The sequence below is a fragment of the Ustilago hordei genome (genome assembly GCF_900519145.1).
Source record: "Ustilago hordei strain Uho2 genome assembly, contig: UHO2_contig_02, whole genome shotgun sequence".
Taxonomy (NCBI): domain Eukaryota; kingdom Fungi; phylum Basidiomycota; class Ustilaginomycetes; order Ustilaginales; family Ustilaginaceae; genus Ustilago; species Ustilago hordei.
In genome coordinates this window covers 1,120,111-1,138,442 of record NW_024545252.1, presented here as the reverse complement: position 1 = coordinate 1,138,442, position 18,332 = coordinate 1,120,111, and the positions used below count along the sequence as shown (strand labels likewise).

The 18,332-nt window shown below is 52.3% G+C and overlaps 6 protein-coding genes across 6 annotated transcripts; 4 read left to right on the top strand and 2 right to left on the bottom strand.

The window, feature by feature from the left end:
- Positions 1 to 2,523: 2,523 nt before the first annotated feature.
- UHO2_01172 (uncharacterized protein) lies at positions 2,524 to 3,405 on the top strand (the record flags this gene model as incomplete). The annotated part of the gene is made up of 1 exon (XM_041553640.1): positions 2,524 to 3,405. The coding sequence occupies one exon, from the start codon at positions 2,524 to 2,526 to the stop codon at positions 3,403 to 3,405; it is 882 nt and encodes a 293-aa protein (XP_041409574.1).
- A 510-nt stretch (positions 3,406 to 3,915) lies between these two features.
- Positions 3,916 to 5,814, top strand: UHO2_01171 (uncharacterized protein; the record flags this gene model as incomplete). The annotated part of the gene is made up of 1 exon (XM_041553639.1): positions 3,916 to 5,814. One exon carries the CDS (start codon positions 3,916 to 3,918, stop codon positions 5,812 to 5,814), a length of 1,899 nt encoding a protein of 632 aa, XP_041409573.1.
- A 134-nt stretch (positions 5,815 to 5,948) lies between these two features.
- UHO2_01170 (uncharacterized protein) lies at positions 5,949 to 9,458 on the bottom strand (the record flags this gene model as incomplete). The annotated part of the gene is made up of 1 exon (XM_041553638.1): positions 5,949 to 9,458. One exon carries the CDS (start codon positions 9,456 to 9,458, stop codon positions 5,949 to 5,951), a length of 3,510 nt encoding a protein of 1,169 aa, XP_041409572.1.
- A 1,141-nt stretch (positions 9,459 to 10,599) lies between these two features.
- Positions 10,600 to 13,137, top strand: UHO2_01169 (uncharacterized protein; the record flags this gene model as incomplete). Its single annotated transcript, XM_041553637.1, has 1 exon — positions 10,600 to 13,137. The coding sequence occupies one exon, from the start codon at positions 10,600 to 10,602 to the stop codon at positions 13,135 to 13,137; it is 2,538 nt and encodes an 845-aa protein (XP_041409571.1).
- A 993-nt stretch (positions 13,138 to 14,130) lies between these two features.
- On the top strand, positions 14,131 to 16,722 carry UHO2_01168 (uncharacterized protein; the record flags this gene model as incomplete). The annotated part of the gene is made up of 1 exon (XM_041553636.1): positions 14,131 to 16,722. The coding sequence occupies one exon, from the start codon at positions 14,131 to 14,133 to the stop codon at positions 16,720 to 16,722; it is 2,592 nt and encodes an 863-aa protein (XP_041409570.1).
- Positions 16,723 to 16,803: 81 nt separating this feature from the next.
- On the bottom strand, positions 16,804 to 18,174 carry UHO2_01167 (uncharacterized protein; the record flags this gene model as incomplete). The annotated part of the gene is made up of 1 exon (XM_041553635.1): positions 16,804 to 18,174. The coding sequence occupies one exon, from the start codon at positions 18,172 to 18,174 to the stop codon at positions 16,804 to 16,806; it is 1,371 nt and encodes a 456-aa protein (XP_041409569.1).
- Between the last annotated feature and the right edge of the window lie 158 nt (positions 18,175 to 18,332).

Genomic DNA, 18,332 nt, shown 5'->3' with positions numbered 1-18,332 from the left:
ACTACATATCTCGCCAGGAATCGCAATACCACAAGCACTGTTGCATAACTCGACAGAATCGGTAATAGTATCGATACTACTACTGATCTCAGGTTTCAGGCACGTGACCCCTGACAGAAACCTGCCAATGCCATCCAGCCCTGCCATTTGCCTTGTCATCTGTGCAATGCTGCAAGCTTCAAAAGCACTCAAAGAAGGTCCACAAAAAGCTGCAGCAGCTTATCAATGATCTACATTGCCAGATGGCAAACTATCTAGCAACCTCATCCAACATTGTGGTCATGCCAAGGATGGAGGTTTGCAAGATGATACAAAGGAAGAATGGGAACTTGCACTGAAACACCTGTCAGAGGCTGCTGGGTTGGGGACACTGCAACTTCATTAACTGTTTGCTGGTTAAATGCCATGACATTGCTCATGATCCATGCTATCTGCACAAATGTGGGCAGCCAACAGTGCTTCTTATACAACCAGAAGCACATACATCAAAGACCTGCTCTCAGTGTGGCAATCTCAACCAAAGACTAGGTGCAAGTAAACAATTCCAATGCCCAACCTGCCTCTACTCGGCAGATTATGACTACAATGGTGCTTTCAATATGCTTATCAAGGCTATCCATAGGATTCCTTTATCTTTGATGTAGCATTGCATAGCATTATCATGGGGCCCTGGGCATGGTGCCCCCCTCTGGGGGTTAAGCATGGGGCAGACACATTTGGCATGTCTGATCTGAATCTCTGCGAAAATGCCGTTGAAAGGTATTCGCATGTGTCGAAATCCATGGTTGCACAGCACAGCACCACAGTGCCGCCAGGGAAGGGAGGGAAAAGAAAACGCCGCGAGAAGGCGGGGAAGGAAGGGAAAGCGAAAGGATCAGTTAAGCTAGCTAGAGTTGACAGCTCCTCTTTCCCTTTTTTCCTTCTTTTTCTTTTTTCTTTTTTCTTTTTTCTTTTTTCTTTTTTCTTTTTCTTTTTTCTTTTTCTTTTTTCTTTTTCTTTTTTGTTTTCTTGTGTAACCACCAAAGGAGCTGGTTGCTCACGGGGACACTCGAGTTTTCCCCTTGCGAGCAACGGCAGGTTTGAAGCAATCATCCATGGCAACGAATGCTGTCTTTTGAACAATACGAAGCAAGTCTCGTAAAGTTGGATGTTGACGTCTCCGCCGCTAAGGTAAGAAAAAAGTCTCACGACCTTCGATTACACTGTGACATGTGCATCAATGACGAAGGACAATAGCTGCTGCACGTGACATGGCGTGCGCATCTGAGCTGGACCACACGCCTCGCAACCCGCTCAATTGGCTTTGTTTGCTTTGCTTGCTCCTCACTGCCTCTCATCTTCCTATCATCATCTTCTCATTTCCGCAAGTGTCGCTTCAATATCGACCTTGCCAACCTTTCCTCTCCCACCCGATTCCCTTCCTTATGTTCCGCCTGTACGACCCGCTCTTCTCTGCGCTCAACCGCGCAAGGGAGTGAGCCTTTGAGCCAGCGAGCCACCTCGCTGACCCGCAATCTAACATGGCTTCTGTATCGTTTTCTGTATTGCCCGGCTGATGCTCATCTGTGCGGCCGTGTGTGTCAGGCTGGGATTGCCAAATGAATTGCTCCTCTCTCTATTGTGCCCCCTTTTGCTCTTTGTTCAGCAGTTCCGCCGCATCACAGAACCGTTGTCAATGGTTGAAAGCCGTCAGCAGATGAGCGAGTAGTCTACTGTAGGATGACAAGTATGCACACATACATACACAGCCGATACTGATTGATGTGCAACTCGACACTCGGCTTCTTCTTCTCGTCCTTGATTCGGTCTAGCATGAATGACTGGTTCTCAGCAAGATTCGGCAAAATGGACAAAAGGCGACCAAGCGAGCTATGTTGGCATCACTTGTTGCAGCAACTTTTTCTCATCCCTTGCCCCTCTGCCGAACATATAAAGTATGCAGCAATGCACAACCAGCGCAACATTCAGGCGAGCTTGACCCTCGAATGCAGATCAGATGTCTGGTAATTTCGCTTCCTGAAGTTCAGGGAAGAGGACCAAGTCTTGTCAGCGATTTGAGGGTGTCAACTTCGCTTCCATGTTGCTGATCTTTGATACACCTGTGCTAGCAACGTATCCGATGTCTGTTGTAGAGCAGTGAGTTTGCACATTTGCTGATCGCGTATTTGACTGCTTGGCGTCGTCTAGGTACGAGACACTGTTCTTGGTCGTGCAGTGTGACAGCTCGATGCAAAGCCCTTGAGGGTGTGAAAGGTTGAATTGAGCATGATCGGGCAAGTACGATGGCAGACATTAATAGCGATGGACAGCAATCGAAATATGATACAATGTTACACCTTCGCTAGGCACAAAATCAGCTCGCAGAAATACGTTGGACACGTTCTTCTCCAGACCTGGACCCCGTAAACGTTGCCGGCAACTCCACCGGAACTTTGTGCCTGCTCCTTGCACAATAAGCCCCTCCGCAACCATCATTCTAGCAACCTCTTCACAACTCATCGTCGAGACGACGCTACCGTCATCATGGCGGATCAGCCTCTCAACCCGCTCCAAATGGCGCGGATGGCCATTCCGCGTCCTTCATTCTTCCTCGTCGTCTTTCTCGGCTCGATCATTGTCCAATTCATGATCAGTGGCGTTCGCATCCAGACCACAGACACCTTCGATGACTCTGCTCGCACTCTGCCTTCATCAGTCCTTCTCGTCACAGCGCATCCAGATGATGAAGCCATGTTCTTCGCACCTTCCATTCAAGCGCTCGCTGCAGCAGGTACTACCATCTACGCCCTCTGCTTGTCCACTGGCAACGCCGCCGGTCTCGGTACTGAGCGCACCAGGGAGCTTTTTAACAGCTATAACGTACTTGGAGTTCCCGCTGGCAAGGTCAAGTATGTCGATCATCCGCTCCTTCAAGACTCAATGGAAGCTGTCTGGCCCAACGACCACATCGCGTCTCTCGTCAACAAGCACATCAACACTCTTCCATCCATCGAAGCTTTGATAACATTCGACAAGCGAGGAGTCTCTGGACACACAAATCACGTTGCAACATACAATGGCACGCGCAACCTTGCGCTCTCCCGCGAGCTTCCGCTCTATGTGCTGCCTTCTTTGGAGATATGGGAAAAGTTCAACTCGGTGCCCTTTGCCGTTTGGGAGACTATCACCTATTCTGGTCGCCCACCTGCGTCGAAAGCGGCGATCAGCGAGGAGAAGGGATACGCTCCAGCCTCAGAGATCCACGCTTTGGCGAGTCCAGCGCAGTACGCGAACGTGGTAAAGGCAATGTGGAAGCATCAAACGCAGCTAGTGTGGTTCAGGTATCTGTATTTACTGTTTAGCAGGTATATGTTCTCAAATAGGCTGGTGCTCTGGACGCCCGAGCTCGATCTCGTTGACCCGTAGGAGTATCGACTGTACAGTGAAGAGACATTGGGTGTCATGTCATGCTTGTACATACAGTAGTGCTGTATCGAACGTATAGAGGTGGACAGTGCGTTGTGTGGAGTTTTGTTTGTGAGAAAGGAAGTCGGCTTTCGGATGTCGGAGGATATGTTTTCTCGGATTTTTTTCGCCATGTTTTTTGGACATTTTCTTTTTTTTTTTTTTTTTTTTTTTTTTTTTTTTTTTTTTTTTTTTTTTTTTTTTTTTTTTTTTTTTCCTGGGGGTCTTTCTTTTTCTGACAGGTGATGTATATGCTATTCATTCCACTCGATTCAACCACATCTCTCCGACCTGACCTTGTACAACATCGCCGATCGAGGTCTTTACATGCTTGCGAGGCACACCACTGGCCTTTTTCGCTGCTCTGCTAGCCTCAACCTTCTGCCGGCTACTCAGTGTGTGCTCACTTCGAAAAGCGTCAGTACCTTTTCCTCTTCTCGACGGCCTTGTCCGAGCACAGCGGTTCACAAGATGTCCGTCTCATTGGACGAAGCGTCAAGCTCGTCAGCAGCAGCGACAATGACCACTCGCACAGCTATGCGACAGAACAAGCTCGTCGTCTCTGCCCCTCCGACCGTTTCTCGTTTCTCCGGCACAGAACCAGAGCTGGAAACGATGGAAGGAGCAGCCCGCCTCCTCGACCAGCTCAAACCTGCCTTTACCACCCAGCTTCAGCTCCAAGCCATCGGTCTCTCTGGCCGTCAGCTCCCTCTACTCACCAAGGACGAACAGATCATGCCACACCTTTTCAACGCAGCAGGCGTGCGCTACGTCCAACCGCACCCAAACGGCGACCCCTCTCAGCGCATCCTCCTTCTCAACGTCCCTTCATCCTCACCTACCCCTGATCTTGTTCTTACAACCATCCAGAAACACGGCTTTGAGCTCATCAAAGAACACACTCTCGAGCTGGGCTACGACCATCTCTCATCCGACCAAGTCCTCGAATCCCTCCTCCCCCATCAAATCGTTTCTACAGAAGGCGTCCCCAGCGGCTACACAATCGTCGGTCACATCGCCCACCTCAACCTCCTCGACATCTACCTTCCCTTCCGCTACCTCGTTGGAGCCATCATTCTCTCCAAACACTCTTCCGCTCTCCGCACAGTCGTCAACAAGCTCGATACGATCGACACTGAATTCCGTTTCTTCAAAATGGAACTTCTCGCCGGGGAGCCATACTACATCGCTACCGTCTCCGAGTCCGATTGCACGTTTGAATTCGATTTCCGCAGCGTATACTGGAACTCCCGCCTGCACGCGGAGCATATGAGACTGATCAACAAGTGCAGACCAAATCAGGTGCTGGCTGATGTGATGGCAGGAGTGGGACCATTTGCGGTTCCGGCGGCGAAGAGGGGGACTTGGGTATTGGCGAATGATTTGAACCCGAGCAGTCATGAGAGCTTGTTGAAGAATGCCACCTTGAATAAGGTCTTGGAGGGGGAGAAGGAGGGGGAGAGATTTGATGGAGGCTTGGTGGGGAAGTGTATGGATGGTAGGGAGTTCGTTAGATGGTGCATGGTCGAGGCGTGGAAGCGTGAGTTTCGGGGAAGACCGAAAGGATTTGATGGTGAAGAGGTGGAGAAGGAGGATGAAAGGTTGAGAGAGTTTGCCAGAAAGACGATCAAGGAGAAGAGTAAGAAGGTTAGGGCTGTACATGCTGCTAGACACACCGCCAAATCTTCTTCCACTCCAACAGAGCTTGCAAAGGATGCATCCCAACTCACCATCAACCCTCCAGCGGGACCAGAGGTTGATCGATATCCACCACGCAAACTCATTGATCACTTCGTAATGAACCTTCCCGCAACAGCACTTGAATTCCTCGATGCTTACCGCGGGGCGTACACTCACCTCGCCTCTATCGTTGGCGAAGATGCCATCCGAACCGAGCTCCTCTCCCGCTCTCAATCCACTGACTCCTCGCTCAGCGCTACACCAACAATCCACGTCCACTGCTTCAGCAAAGACCCTTTCCAACCAGCTCTCGACATCCTCAATCGCGCCAATACCGCCCTTGGCCTCTTCCCCAACTCCCCTCACCGCCTCAAATCAAAACCAATCCTTCCACCACCACAAACCTTCGCCGGTCTCCGCAAATCTTCTTCCCCCTCCTCATCCAAAAAAGAGGTCGGAAACTATCTCACATCTCACCCCGACTACGAGAAGTACAGGAATGTTGCTGGCCAAAAGGAGTTCATGGATCAGGTGGACGGAGAATGGCAGGAGAGAGATGGTGGAAAAGCGACGGAAGGGTTAGAGATTCATTATGTTAGGGATGTAGCTCCGAACAAGCAGATGTATTGTTTGAGTTTCCCTTGTCCACTTGAGGTCCTATGGGCACCGCACCCTTCCGACTCATCATAGCACCACACACAACACTCGAGATGGAAGCAATAGAAAACATTAAGAATAGATTACATCACCATCGTATGCACTTGACAGAGACCATTTTGTTACTTGTGCTGCTGCTGCTGCTGTTGTTGTTGTTGCTGCTGCTGTTAGTGTTGCTGTTGCGCTCCGGCAGGATAGTAATCCGAGACCTGTGGTTGATCGAGGCAGAAGTTTCCCAACCTGTATCCACCCTCAGTAGAGTGGAAGAGCGAAGCATTTGCCCCAGCATCAACGTTATTGCTCATCCCTCTCCCGCCGTATGCACCTGCATCAGCTCCGTTGTACGCACCCATACCTTGTGGCTGCACACCACCTTGAGGCGGCTGTTGTGCCATCCCCTGCACACCTCCTGCCGCCCCAACCCCGCTTGCCGCCGCAGCGGCAGCAGCAGCAGCAGCCGCATACTGAACAGGACTATTCGTCTCACCCCAACTACCCATATCACTTGCACTTCCAACCACACTAGTCTCTCCCGACCTCTTGAACAAACCCGCTTGCTCCAACTCACTCGAATAATCCTTACCCAACAGTTGCGCCACCACCTTCGCTTGTCCAACACCCAACTGATACGTCTGGCCATACTTGATAAGACTCCAGAAGATCAACTCGAGATCGTCTCTCAACTGTGACAACTGACCATCAGGGTCGATTTGAGCTCGAAGGGAGGCGTCGATGTCCAGAGCAAATTCGAGCTCGTCTTCGAGCGATTCGCTGAATCCAGCGGTGGAAATCTGGTTGTTCAATTCGATGTTGGAGATGGAAGTGGTTTCTGTAGCTGCTGCGGCTGCTGCGGCTGCTGCGTCTTCTTCTTCGATAGCATCGGAGGCTGAAGTGTCCAGTCCCATACCGAACGCATTGTACGTCGCGCCGGAGTTGGGACCTTTGTTGGTGGTGGAAGAGGAAGCTGATGAGGCGGTAGAGAAGACGCCAGAGAATCCAGCTTCTGCAACCCTCTGAGCCAGATCAGGGCGCGACTTTCTCAGACGAAGATAGGTCTGGGCCGCTTCCCGACGCATCTTCTTGTACTGCCTCGTAACAGCCCTTGCAGCAAGCACAATCATGAGCGTCATCAGCGATCCAACCTGCAACAAGTCAACACGAGCAGAGATGAAAGTCTTGAGAATCCGGATGATGCTCTGTGCCGCCTGAGCAGCCTTTCGAGCCGAGTCAGGCATTCTGTGTGCAACAGGCTCATGCAACGAGATACAGCTGCCGTGGATTAGCGCGTGAGCAAGAACAAGCTGGTTGGTCATCAGACTGATCTGCTTCTGCGGTCGGTAGTTGACACCATCATTGAGGAATGGAGGCTCCTCGCTGCTCGAGGAAGGACGAAGTGTGGGATCGAAGGAGGGAAGATCACGCCATTTGTCAGGAATGCTCTGCAGCAAAGCAACAATGCACCCATCGAGCTTGTAAAAGTCGGACGTGAGCACATCTTGCACGCTCGCCTTGATGGGCAGCCTAGACATGTGGCTGACGCACTTGGAGTGCAGAATTGCCGCCTTGAGATGGAGGATCGCTGGGTCGTAGTGACCGTCAGTGAAAAGATCGGGCGATTCGAGGGTCTGCCTGCGACGGTAGACAAGCTCGGAAGTGCTGTTGATAAAGTCATCAAAGGCACCAGGAAGCTCGGTCTTGATGTCGAGATCGTCGATGCTCTGCGCCCAATGAGTGGAAGAGCAAGCAGCGCGATCGCTGTAGAAGCAATTCCAGAAGAGACGGATACGCTCCTCGTGTTCGAGAGGAGTAGCTGCAGACCGCTTCACGACGGATCGGTAGACGGCGGGTTTTGGCTGCTTTCTACCAGCGGCAGGCTTACAGCCGTCGTGGTTGGAAGCGTAGGTGGACATGGATGACAGTCGGTTGAGCTCCATACCCTTGAGCAGTGAGCAGGTATTGCCGGAGGCGAACCAAGCCTCAATAGAGCGGTCGTTGATGTAGTAGTACGCAACGAGAAGAGTCTGGATCTGAGCAGCCTCTTCGAATCGGCCCTGCTGGGTAGCCTGCTCGCACAATAACTTGGCCTTCTTGGCATGGAAAGCGGCGGCGGCTTTGAGACTGGCAAGCTTTTCACCAGTGGCAGCGCCCTGGAAGACATTGTGACCATGCGCATCGGAGTGGATCTCAGAGCCCAGCATGCGAGGGTAAGCCATGGCAAAGATGCCGTGGAGCAGACCCAAACTGGGGAAGCGAGGATGCTGAGGTCCTTGCGACAAGTTTTCCATAAAGCGAGAAGGGTGGAGAAAGAGCGACTGGGCCGTGGTCTTCCCAAAGTAGGTGGACACCAGCTGGTTGACAAGGTTAGGCGGCGGGAAGTCCGCAGGCCAGCTCGTGACCATGAGCTTGAGAAAAGGGTTGGCAGGGTCCTCGTCCATCTCATCCTGAACAGCGGTGACCTTGGCCTGCTTGTAGGCTGCGCTACGAGGATCTGTGCGAGCGTCAGCAGCATGAGTTTGGGGATAGACTGAGGCGGAAGGCAGAGACGTGGCGGCGCCGCTAAGAGCAGGATCCAAGACATCAAAGTTGCCGCCGTTGGCAGCAACGGCAGCAACAGCTTGCTGGTAGTCAAAGGAGCTCATGGGCAGACCTTGACCATTGGAGGGACCTTCGCCAGATGGCATGCTGGTAGCAAGCATGTGGGCGATGGCGAGCTCGTCTTTGGACGGGTGACGTCCAGATCGGTTGCCACCTTGCTGCTGCTGCTGTGGATCGAGAGTCGGTCCGTTGAACATTCCGTTGAATTGAGCAAGACGTTGCTTGAGCTGATCGATCTCTTGCTGCATCTGAATGATTTGTTCGTTGTTGCTATCATCAGCACGTTTGCGCTTCTTCGCAGCCGCAGGCATGGGTGAGCCATCCATTGGCGGAGGGGGAGCGTTGGTTGAGGCTTGAGGGGTATCGGGTGCAACAGAGCTGTCTGGGTCTTGTCCAGATAGCGAAGGACGAGCTGAGCGGCTGGATGTTCGCTGTGTGATAGGCAGGTAGACACATGGAGGCATTGTCTCAGGAAGGCTCTCAAGCTCAGCACGGACGGTGGGGTCCTGTGCCTTTTTCTTGTTCTTAGCCTTGTTCTGAGCCATGCGGAACTTGATCTGCCAGCCTTTGGCACACTGGCCGCAAACGGGCTTCTGACCGTCACACTTGAGTTTACGAGCACGACAGCTCTGGCATGCCTTGTTCCTTCCCAGATGGGTACCGAAGGGGGAGGCAGGGCCTCCGGGGGAAATTTTACCCGAAGCCTCTGCAGCAGAAGCAGCAGCAGCAGCAGCAGCAGCAGCAGCGGCAGCGGCGGCGGCAGCGGCGGCACTGACAGGAGTGGTCATGAAGTTTGCTGAGCTGGAGGAAGAAGATGAATGAGGAGGTGTCATTTGGATCTTGCCGGCGCTGGCAGCAGCCGCAACAGCTTCAAGAGCAGCCTGTGCCTCTGCATGAGAGGAACGAACGGGAGTGCTGAAATTCATGTTGGAGCCGTAGGAGGGGTGTGGCTGGTAAGCAGAAGATTGCTGAGTATGGTCGAGTTCCTCTCGATCCTGCTTCATAGGAGAATCGGGCTGGTTGGAGCCATCATCGTAGGCGGCAGGCGCGGACGGGTGGTGTTGTTCGTGGTTGCCTTGCATGATTGTGAGCGGCTTTGCTTCGATTCTCAGCGACAAAAGACGAGAGAAGTATCAAATTGGGCTACCGATTCGGTAGGAGGTGAGGGTATGTATGGAGACAAGTTGACGCCTGCTTGGAAGTCCGAACGAAAGGATAGTGATACCAGCGAATGTGTGACAAAGAGTGAGCCAGAATCGAAACGAGTTGTATAGTATAGCAGCCAAGTGTAAAGGTTGGATGGCAGCGAGCGGCGAAGCTGTTGTGAGCGAGAGAGAGAGAGGGAAGAAGAGAAGGAAAGATGAAGCCAAAAGATGGTGGTATGTCGGAGACGCGGGAGTCGGGAACACGCGATGCCACCACACACACACGCAAAGATATATATAGATAGAGAGAGAGAGAGAGAGAGAGAGAGAGAGAGAGAGAGAGAGAGAGAGAGAGAGAGAAAGGGCTGATGGCGCCTCAAACGCACTGGAAGAGGCAGAAGGACAGAGGGAGCGGGCCATCCGCTGAATCCAAGGCTCAAGGCTCAAGGCTGAGAAGAGTGAGAAAATGCGGCCAACGTGCGCAATTGCAGTCCCTCCGATTCCCACGATCCGAGAAAATTTGATTTCTTTTTCTCCCTTTTTCGAAACTCGAGTTGGATTTGGTTGCTTTTCATATTTCATTTTCGACTTGACCGAAGCTGACATAATCCCCCTCTCGGCTTCGTCAAGAAAGGTTTGTTTCCCTCCAACTCCAGCCAGTCTTGGCCAAAACTGAGCCTCTTGGAATCCGACGCGCTCGCCGAGTTTCCTCTCCTCCAAATTGTTAAGCCTTCACAACACACAATATCCAATAAACAGCAGAGGCGGATCGTGCGGAGCGTTTCGAGTGCAATTTCAGTTGAGAAAGGGTCAACGCAGCATCCAGCGGCGGAGAGAGAGACACTCGCAAATTAGGCAGGTTGCACACACTCTCACTCTTGGCTCTGTCTCTTGGCGCCACCATAACCTCATCTCGGCCTCTTTTGCTTTAACTCACTTGTCACCACCGTCACTCTCTATCGCATCGGCTAAGGTTCTTCGCCTACCACGGCCTACACGCATACCATGGCTCTTACTCCAGCATAGACTTGCTCGCTGGTGCTCACCTCGCATTCTCATCTCAATCATTACCGGCACCATGAGGCGTCCAAACCTTTCAAGCGGGCGCCTGGCCTTGCTCGTCAGCATATTGGTCTTTATGCTCATCAGTCTGACCGCAACCATACAGGCTACACCATTGGCACAACGCAATCAGATACCCATTCGCCGTGATGATGCAGTACAGCAGCAGCAACTCTTCCGCCGCCAGCTTTCGTCCAACACCAACACAGCCGCCACACGAACCTACACCGATTTACCTACTGCTGCCGTCAGCATCGAAGGTCAGCCTTCGCCTACGATGGGCAGCGACCCTCTTCTCGCTCTCATGCCCGACTTTGCCTTTAGCATGCCAGCACAGATTGTCGTCGATGGTATCAACATTGCGCTCATTTCGGTCCTTATCATTCACCTCCTCTTCACCGTCCAATATCATTTCCCACTCAGTCGCAAGAACTTCTACCTTCAACTTTCCAGCTCTCTTATGCTCCTCATCAGTCTCAGCGTTACGCTCCATATTATTCTGGATAAGCTTGAGGATGATTCGCAGCGATACCCGTTCATGTTCCCTTACATCGGCGTACAACTCCCACCTGGCGATGATTCTTGGACCAAGGTGCAAGAAGTCTTCTTCCTTCTCATGCGCGCCATTACCGCTGCTCTCATTCACATCACTCACATTCAATTCCTCACACTCCTCTTCCCATCCGCTCTCGAGGCACGTCTCATTTTCTGGATGCTGGGTCCCATGGCCATCATCAACTCAGGCATGGAATTCACTGGCTTGGCGGACGACAGCGATGCAAAGACCAACGACCTTGGTGATGCCATTCGAAACATCTGCAACAGTACCTTGACACTACTCTACACCAGCGCTCTTCTCATCTGGGGTCTTCTCGTCAACCGAAGACGTGCCTGGCGTGCAGGTGGTGGTACAGCGGCTTTCGGAGGTGGCTCCGTCGGTCTTGCCCTCATCAACACTGCTATCAGCTTCACAGAGATCAAGTATGATCGTCTCTGGTGGCTACCCAACGTATGCTGGACCCTCACAATCTGGCAGAGTTGGCTTGGATTTTGGTGGTGGGTCAGCAGTGGAATGGGTATCGGTGAAGTTGAGGATCGTCAAGAGCGTCTCGAACGCAAGCGTAAACGTGAAGAGCGTCGGCGTCGTAAGGTCGAAAAGCAAAAACAAAAGATTGCCGCACTCGAGGCCACCGATGTCAACAACAACGACGAAGCTCACAGCTCGCAACACGACTCCAGCTCTATTCCGGGTCTCAATGGCTTCCGTCGCATCAAGGACCGACTTGTTGGTGAGCCCACCGCCTCCAACACGCTCACACGTCGCAACAACCGCCGCCAGAACGCTGCGGGTGACGAGAGCGATGCCCTCGGCGATTCCGCGCGCGCCAACAGTGGCTCGACCAACGACGAGATCGAGCTCAACCAGATTCGCGTTGCTACCGGGGCCTCCAGAAGAGGCTCGCAGGACGAGAATGCCGTTGCTGATGGCAATGCCCTCACTGGCGTTGCAGTGCATTGTGCTCGTGCAGGAGATGGTGACGAGGGAGACATCGATCCCGAAGCGGCAATCGATGACGGCAGAACTACCGCAGGAACAGGCTCCGGCTCGAGCGACACCAATCCAACGGCATCATCTGCTCCTGGATGGATGTCGACAGCTGCACAACGCTTTATGGACCACCAACCCAACTTCATCAAGGCTCGTTTCCGCCGACTTCGCTTGGCGCATATGGCAGCGGCTCGGCGTGCAGCACACGAGCAGTCGGCGTTGCGCGAGCAAGTGTTGAACTCTTCTCGCGTCTCAGGACCTGGTCTCCGTCACATGATGTTTGACCGTCCTGGCTCAACGAGAACAGGAATGGACAGCAATTCAGACATGGCCGCGATGCCTGAGCTCTCACCTACACCCAGTCGCTCTGTGTCGCTAGGTACAAGACCTACGCGCGACACTAAGACGATCTCAACAACTTCCTCTCTGCGTGCGGCTCACGAGCCAAGAAGCCAAAGTATAGATGGCACAGCCGCGTCACAGCAACGTCGAGGCTCCACAAATGCTCGCAACTCGCTCACGCAAAGTGCACGACGAGGTAGCCGCATCAATGAGGATGAGGACAGCGACGACGACGATTCGCTCTCGGTGCGAGGCTCATCCGAGAGTCAGAGCTCAGGGCGAAGAGCCGTTTCGCCAACATCGCCAGCAGCAGGCACACTATCCAATCGAGGAAGGAACTCTTCATCAGGGGGCGTACCCGCGGCCTCTACACAGGCTTGTGGCGCTCGTCAACAGCACAGCGGCCCAGCTATTGGCGCTCTAGACGACGAGTGGGAAGATATCGACTCTACCACTGCAGCTTCCTGGCGCGCAGGTGCCACAGCAGACACTGGTGCGACAAGAAGCAGCAACGTCAGGTCAACATCGCAGGCATCCGATCGAGCAGCTGCCAGCAGCAGAAGGGACGACGGCAGCGACGATCAAGATGCTGAGGATTCCAGCTGGTTCTGGCGTGGTGGACTGCGTCAAATGCGTCTGCGCGATCGCACTACCTATGATTAAACGCCAATGGCTCTGCTTTCATCTCGCTCCTATGTACTTTTAGTTTCTATATTTTTGTCCGGGTTAATCTAGCTATACCATGCATACTGTGTTTGTGATGTCGACCAAGAGGCAACAGTAGTATCATGTCATTCGTGAGGACGTCGCTGAAAGCTTTGCGGATTGCTGAAGTTGCAGATACGTCGAAATTTTTCCAGAGTTTATCCAGAATGCCAACAGGGCAAAGCTCGTGAGAGCGAAGGCCGCTTATTCATCAGCTGACTCAGGTATGTGAAATGCATAAAGGTTGACATGACAACGGCTCATTTCTGCTGAAGATTACGATCCAGTGAGACGCTGAAAGGTGACGCAGAGCCGATCTGATCGGAGATCAGGCAGAGCCGATCCGGTTAGTTGACCGATCTCACCAGAGATCGGGTACAACACAGTCCCGCTCGTTGTCAGGCTAGATCATTAAGTACAACAGCTCCCACATTCGGCATGTACCACGACGATGTATTTATATCAAGCTGAGAGCACTAGGCTCTCACCACGTTCTGCAGTCAATTGAGTATACATGTTTCTGTCTTAGGGCAGCAGTGACATCGTACTTAGACTGTCCCCGATCGCCAGTTATCGGGACCAAACGTCTTCACTTTTCAACAATTTCAACTGCTGATGTCGCGTGCGAGAATTTCTGAGGCAGCTGAGCAATGTGTGAGCAAGCCTCCACCTGGCTGTGTGTGCACGGTGCAGCTCAGCACAAATTTCTGAGCATGACAGAGCTCAGTTCTTCCATCTCCCGACCTTCTTCACACCATCATCCTTTCACTACCACAGTCCCGCAAAACATATCTGTTCGAGCACAACAGAGTACTTGCGCTGCTCTGAACTCACCTTGATCGACAAAGAGCATCGCTGATGAAACGGTCGAGGTCATCATCCCGGACTGATCGCGATACCGACCCTTCATCAAGACAAGGCGACCGCACCATCCACACAGACTCTACCGATATGGCCTGCCCGCATCTAAGCGCCGCCTTCATGGCGCTTGCATCCCCTCGACCGTCGCAACACGTTCACAAGGAGGAGTGCACGCTCTGCTTCGACGGCCAGGATGAATCAAACGGCATTGACGTCTGTCTGCTTTGCTTTAACGGCGGCTGCACGGGCAACAAGGATCGTGAGCATTCACGTCTTCACTTCGAAAAGACGCAACATGCGCTTGTCCTCAACGTCCGTCGCACACGCCGCCTGACGCCTCCCAAAGCAGAAGGCGAAGCGCCTTCCAAGCCTACCAAGCTTGCCATCGCTGCTGAAAGCGACACCGACAAGTACGACTACCACACTGTGCCACGGTGTCTTGCTTGCGATCCAAGTGGACCAGGCAAGGACCTTCCAATCACTGACAAGCTCGATGAGGTCATTCGTGGAGTCATGACTGCCATGTCTTCCGCACAGCAGAGCGAGGTCAAAGCATGGGAAGAAGAGATCGTACTATGCCACCACACCCGCGAGCTCGTCCAGCCAGGCGAGCCAACCAAGCTTGAGCTTTCCAACCTCGCTTCTTGCGGAAAATGTGACCTCACTTCCAACCTCTGGCTCTGTGTCACCTGCGGACATCTTGGATGCGGTCGAGCTCAGTTTGGCGGCGTGGGAGGCAACAGTCACGGTCTCACCCATTTCGAAGAGACTGGCCACCCTGTCTCCGTCAAGCAGGGCACTATCACGGCAGAAGGCAGTGCTGACATCTACTGCTACGCATGCAACGACGCTCGTATCGACCCCAACTTGGCCCAGCACCTTTCGCACTTTGGCATCAACGTGATGGACCTCTCCAAAACCGAGAAGAGCATGACTGAGCTCCAGATCGAGCAGAACCTCAAGTTCGACTTTAACATGACAAGCGAGGATGGAAAGATGCTCGAGCCTATCTTTGGGCCTGGACTTACTGGTATTCGCAACCTGGGCAACAGCTGCTACATGTCTTCGGTTCTGCAGAGCTTGTTCTCGTTGCCTGCCTTCCAGAAGAGGTATGGAGATGCATACCGCCCGCATACTCTGGCGTGCAGTAATCAACCAGCGACGTGCTTCGAATGTCAAATCACCAAGATCGCCGATGGCTTACTATCTGGTCGCTACTCTCATTCGCGGGAGCCAGAGCAAGGTGGCAACGCTGGCTGGAATCCAGCACAGGGAGGCGAGGAGCAACAAGAACAGCAACAGCCATTATTCCAGCAAGGCGTGCGACCCAACATGTTCAAAGCACTCGTTGGGAAGGGCCACGAAGAGTTCTCGACGATGCGACAACAAGACGCCGACGAGTTCTTCAAGTATCTTGTTGGAATTGTGCAGAAGGAGAATCGCAAGGTTGTGGCAGCGGGGTCTGCTGCTCCGACGGAAGATCCGACAAACGTGTTCGGATTCGGGTTAGAACAGAGGTTGGAGTGTAGCGAGTGTCATAAAGTGCGTTACAGTGTTGAGAAGCAGGATGCTGGGTTGAGTTTGCCTGTTCCTATTCGACAGAAAGTGGTTCAGGAGGAGAAGGCGAATGGGAAGCAGCCGGCTGAAGGTGTCCATGCAGCGACTGAAGCTATTGCTACCAGCACTGCAACAAGCAACCAAACCGCGGCGGAGTACGAGCCAGTCAGCTTAGTCGAATGTCTCGACATCTTCACAGCGCCTGAAGAGCTCGAATACAACTGTCCCTCTTGCAAGAAGAAGGTCACCGCCACCAAGCGCACTCTATTCACCACCTTGCCTCAAGTTCTTGCGCTTCAAGTTGGTCGATTCCAACTGATCAACTGGGTGCCTCAAAAGGTTGCCGTTCCTATCATCGTCCCGCTTGATACCCCGCTCGATCTTGACCAGTATCTTGGTCGTGGTAAAGAGCCTCACGAAGAAGAGCTGCCTGAAGACGAATCCGCTCCTTCCAACCCCAGCGGAGGCAGTGGTGGAAGCGGAGAACCGGAATGGGACGCAGGAGTAGTGTCTCAGCTGACAAGTATGGGTTTCCCCGAGATCAGGTGTAAGAAAGCAATGCTGGCTACAGGAATGGGAGATGCGGAGAGTGCAATGAACTGGTTATTTGCTCACATGGAAGATGCGGATATTGATGATCCTATCGATTTCACTTGCACCACCACCTCCACCTCTGCCTCTGTTGCTGCTGGTGCGGGACCAGACACGAGCATGTTGGAAGAAATGGGCTTTACTAAAGCTCAAGCTCGAAAAGCACTCGGTCTGAACTCCAACAATGCGGAGGTGGCGGTTGCTTGGCTGTTTGAGAATGCCGATGACCCTGGTGAAGACGCTGCTCCTGCTGCGGAGACAGAGGGGGAGAGTTCAAGTGCTTCAAACGTCATTCCTGGCTCAAGCGATCTTCCGGCTAGATATGGAGTCAAGAGCTTCATCAGTCACAAAGGACCCAGCGTGCATAGTGGACACTACGTTGCACATGTCAAACAAGGTCAGGAGTGGGTCTTCTTTAACGACGAGAAGGTTGTCAAGGCTCCTTTTACCTCTGCTAGTAAGGAGGGAGAAGAAGATGTAGGCGTTAAAGGGTTGAGTGGTCAGGCTTACGTGTACTTTTTCGAGCGCTTGTAAGCTCCTTCACAAGCAATGGAATGTCTTTTGTCCCAGTACAGAGTGATTTTGGTGATTGATGAGATTGCGTGTCAAGTGGTTCTAGCCAAGCACTTTTCGCAAAGCATCCTTGCGTTCTGGTACAGGCAGTGATGTGATAGGACACTTACCATGCTCCTCGACAAAATTGAAAGCGCAAGTATAGCAGAAAACATAGCCACTTGGTAGTGCGGCGGGATTGTTGATCGGCATTGCTCCGCACAATGGGCATGAGTTATGGATCAGCTTCCTTTCCTCCCCCTTGCCTTCCTTAGTCTTGATCAATTTTGGCCTTGACTGCTTCTCGTCAGCCTGCGCTGATTCTATCCTATCCAGAAGATCGCCAGGTAGTGCGAAGATTTGAGGCAACTTGTACTGCGGTAGACCTTCCCTTACGCTTTCTGGAACTCTCTTTCCCAACACACCCTTCTGTAAGTCTGCAAGTAAAGGTGCTGGAGGGTCGAGGGCTGTTGCTGAACCTTCTTCGTTAGTTGCACCGGATGTTGAGGAAGTATTATTTCGGCGTCGTCGAGGATTGTCTGCACCATACCACCATTCTAAGAACTTGAAGAAGAATATGCTGGCCGGTAAGCCGAATTTTAAGGCTTCGAACACTACCCCTGGTGCTAAACGTAAGATTGTACTGAAGAATCTTGCCGGTTGCTTGAGCAAACTCGGCAGACCTTTTCTCGGTAAGAATCGCTTTCGAGGTCCATCGTTCGGTCCAACCCTCCGTACGTCTATTTTCATTAAAGAGAACCAGGGGCGCCAGTATGGTGTTTTGTCAAATAGATATCGGACATTATAGGTGAGTAACCAGAGTTGGTATAACGTTTTCAGGTAGGGATAGGAAGTTTTGAAGCCTTCCACTAGCATCTTTTTCAGCCTCTGTCGTAAGGGGAGGTTTGATGATTCGCTAAACCGACTGCGTCCCGCCTCTCTTTGCTCACCAAAGAGGTTAGCTGTATTGCTCAAGCCTCCACCATTTCTCTCCCAAAGATCCTCCAACTTAGCCCGCAAGTAGGGCAAGGCAACCAAAAACAACAAACTCAACCTAATCTCTTTCTTCCCTAGCCTTTCATTCTTTGCAACACTAACACTAGTTACACCTCCTGCACGAATACTTGTATTCAAAGCTGGCCTTCTCCTCCTCCGCAGGCCGTAAAAGTTCTCGCTGAATGATGCCCCCCATAGGCGAAGGTAATGAGTTTCGATAGCAGCCATTAAGAACGCATATAACTCATCGAACCTATTTACAATACGTAGAAGGTATCGTGGATTACGCTGGGCAAGCACAGCGAGAACATAGCGAACGGCTGGTTTGATAAGGTCTGAGAGTTGAGATTGTGCAGCAAGCTCGAAGAATGATGGGTGAAATGGGTCTGTGGAAGAAGATTGGGATGAAGTCGGGTCTATGCTTGTTAAGACGTCCATGTTGGCAATCCGGGCTCGGGTGGTAGTTTCGTTGCTTTGCTGCTAGAGTGCTTGCGATGAATTGGTTGTGAGTGCAGGCTGGTATTGTGACTGCGACAGTGGATGTGATGGCGACAGAGGTGAGGATGATTGCTTCGAAAGAAGGCGAGCGAAGAGAA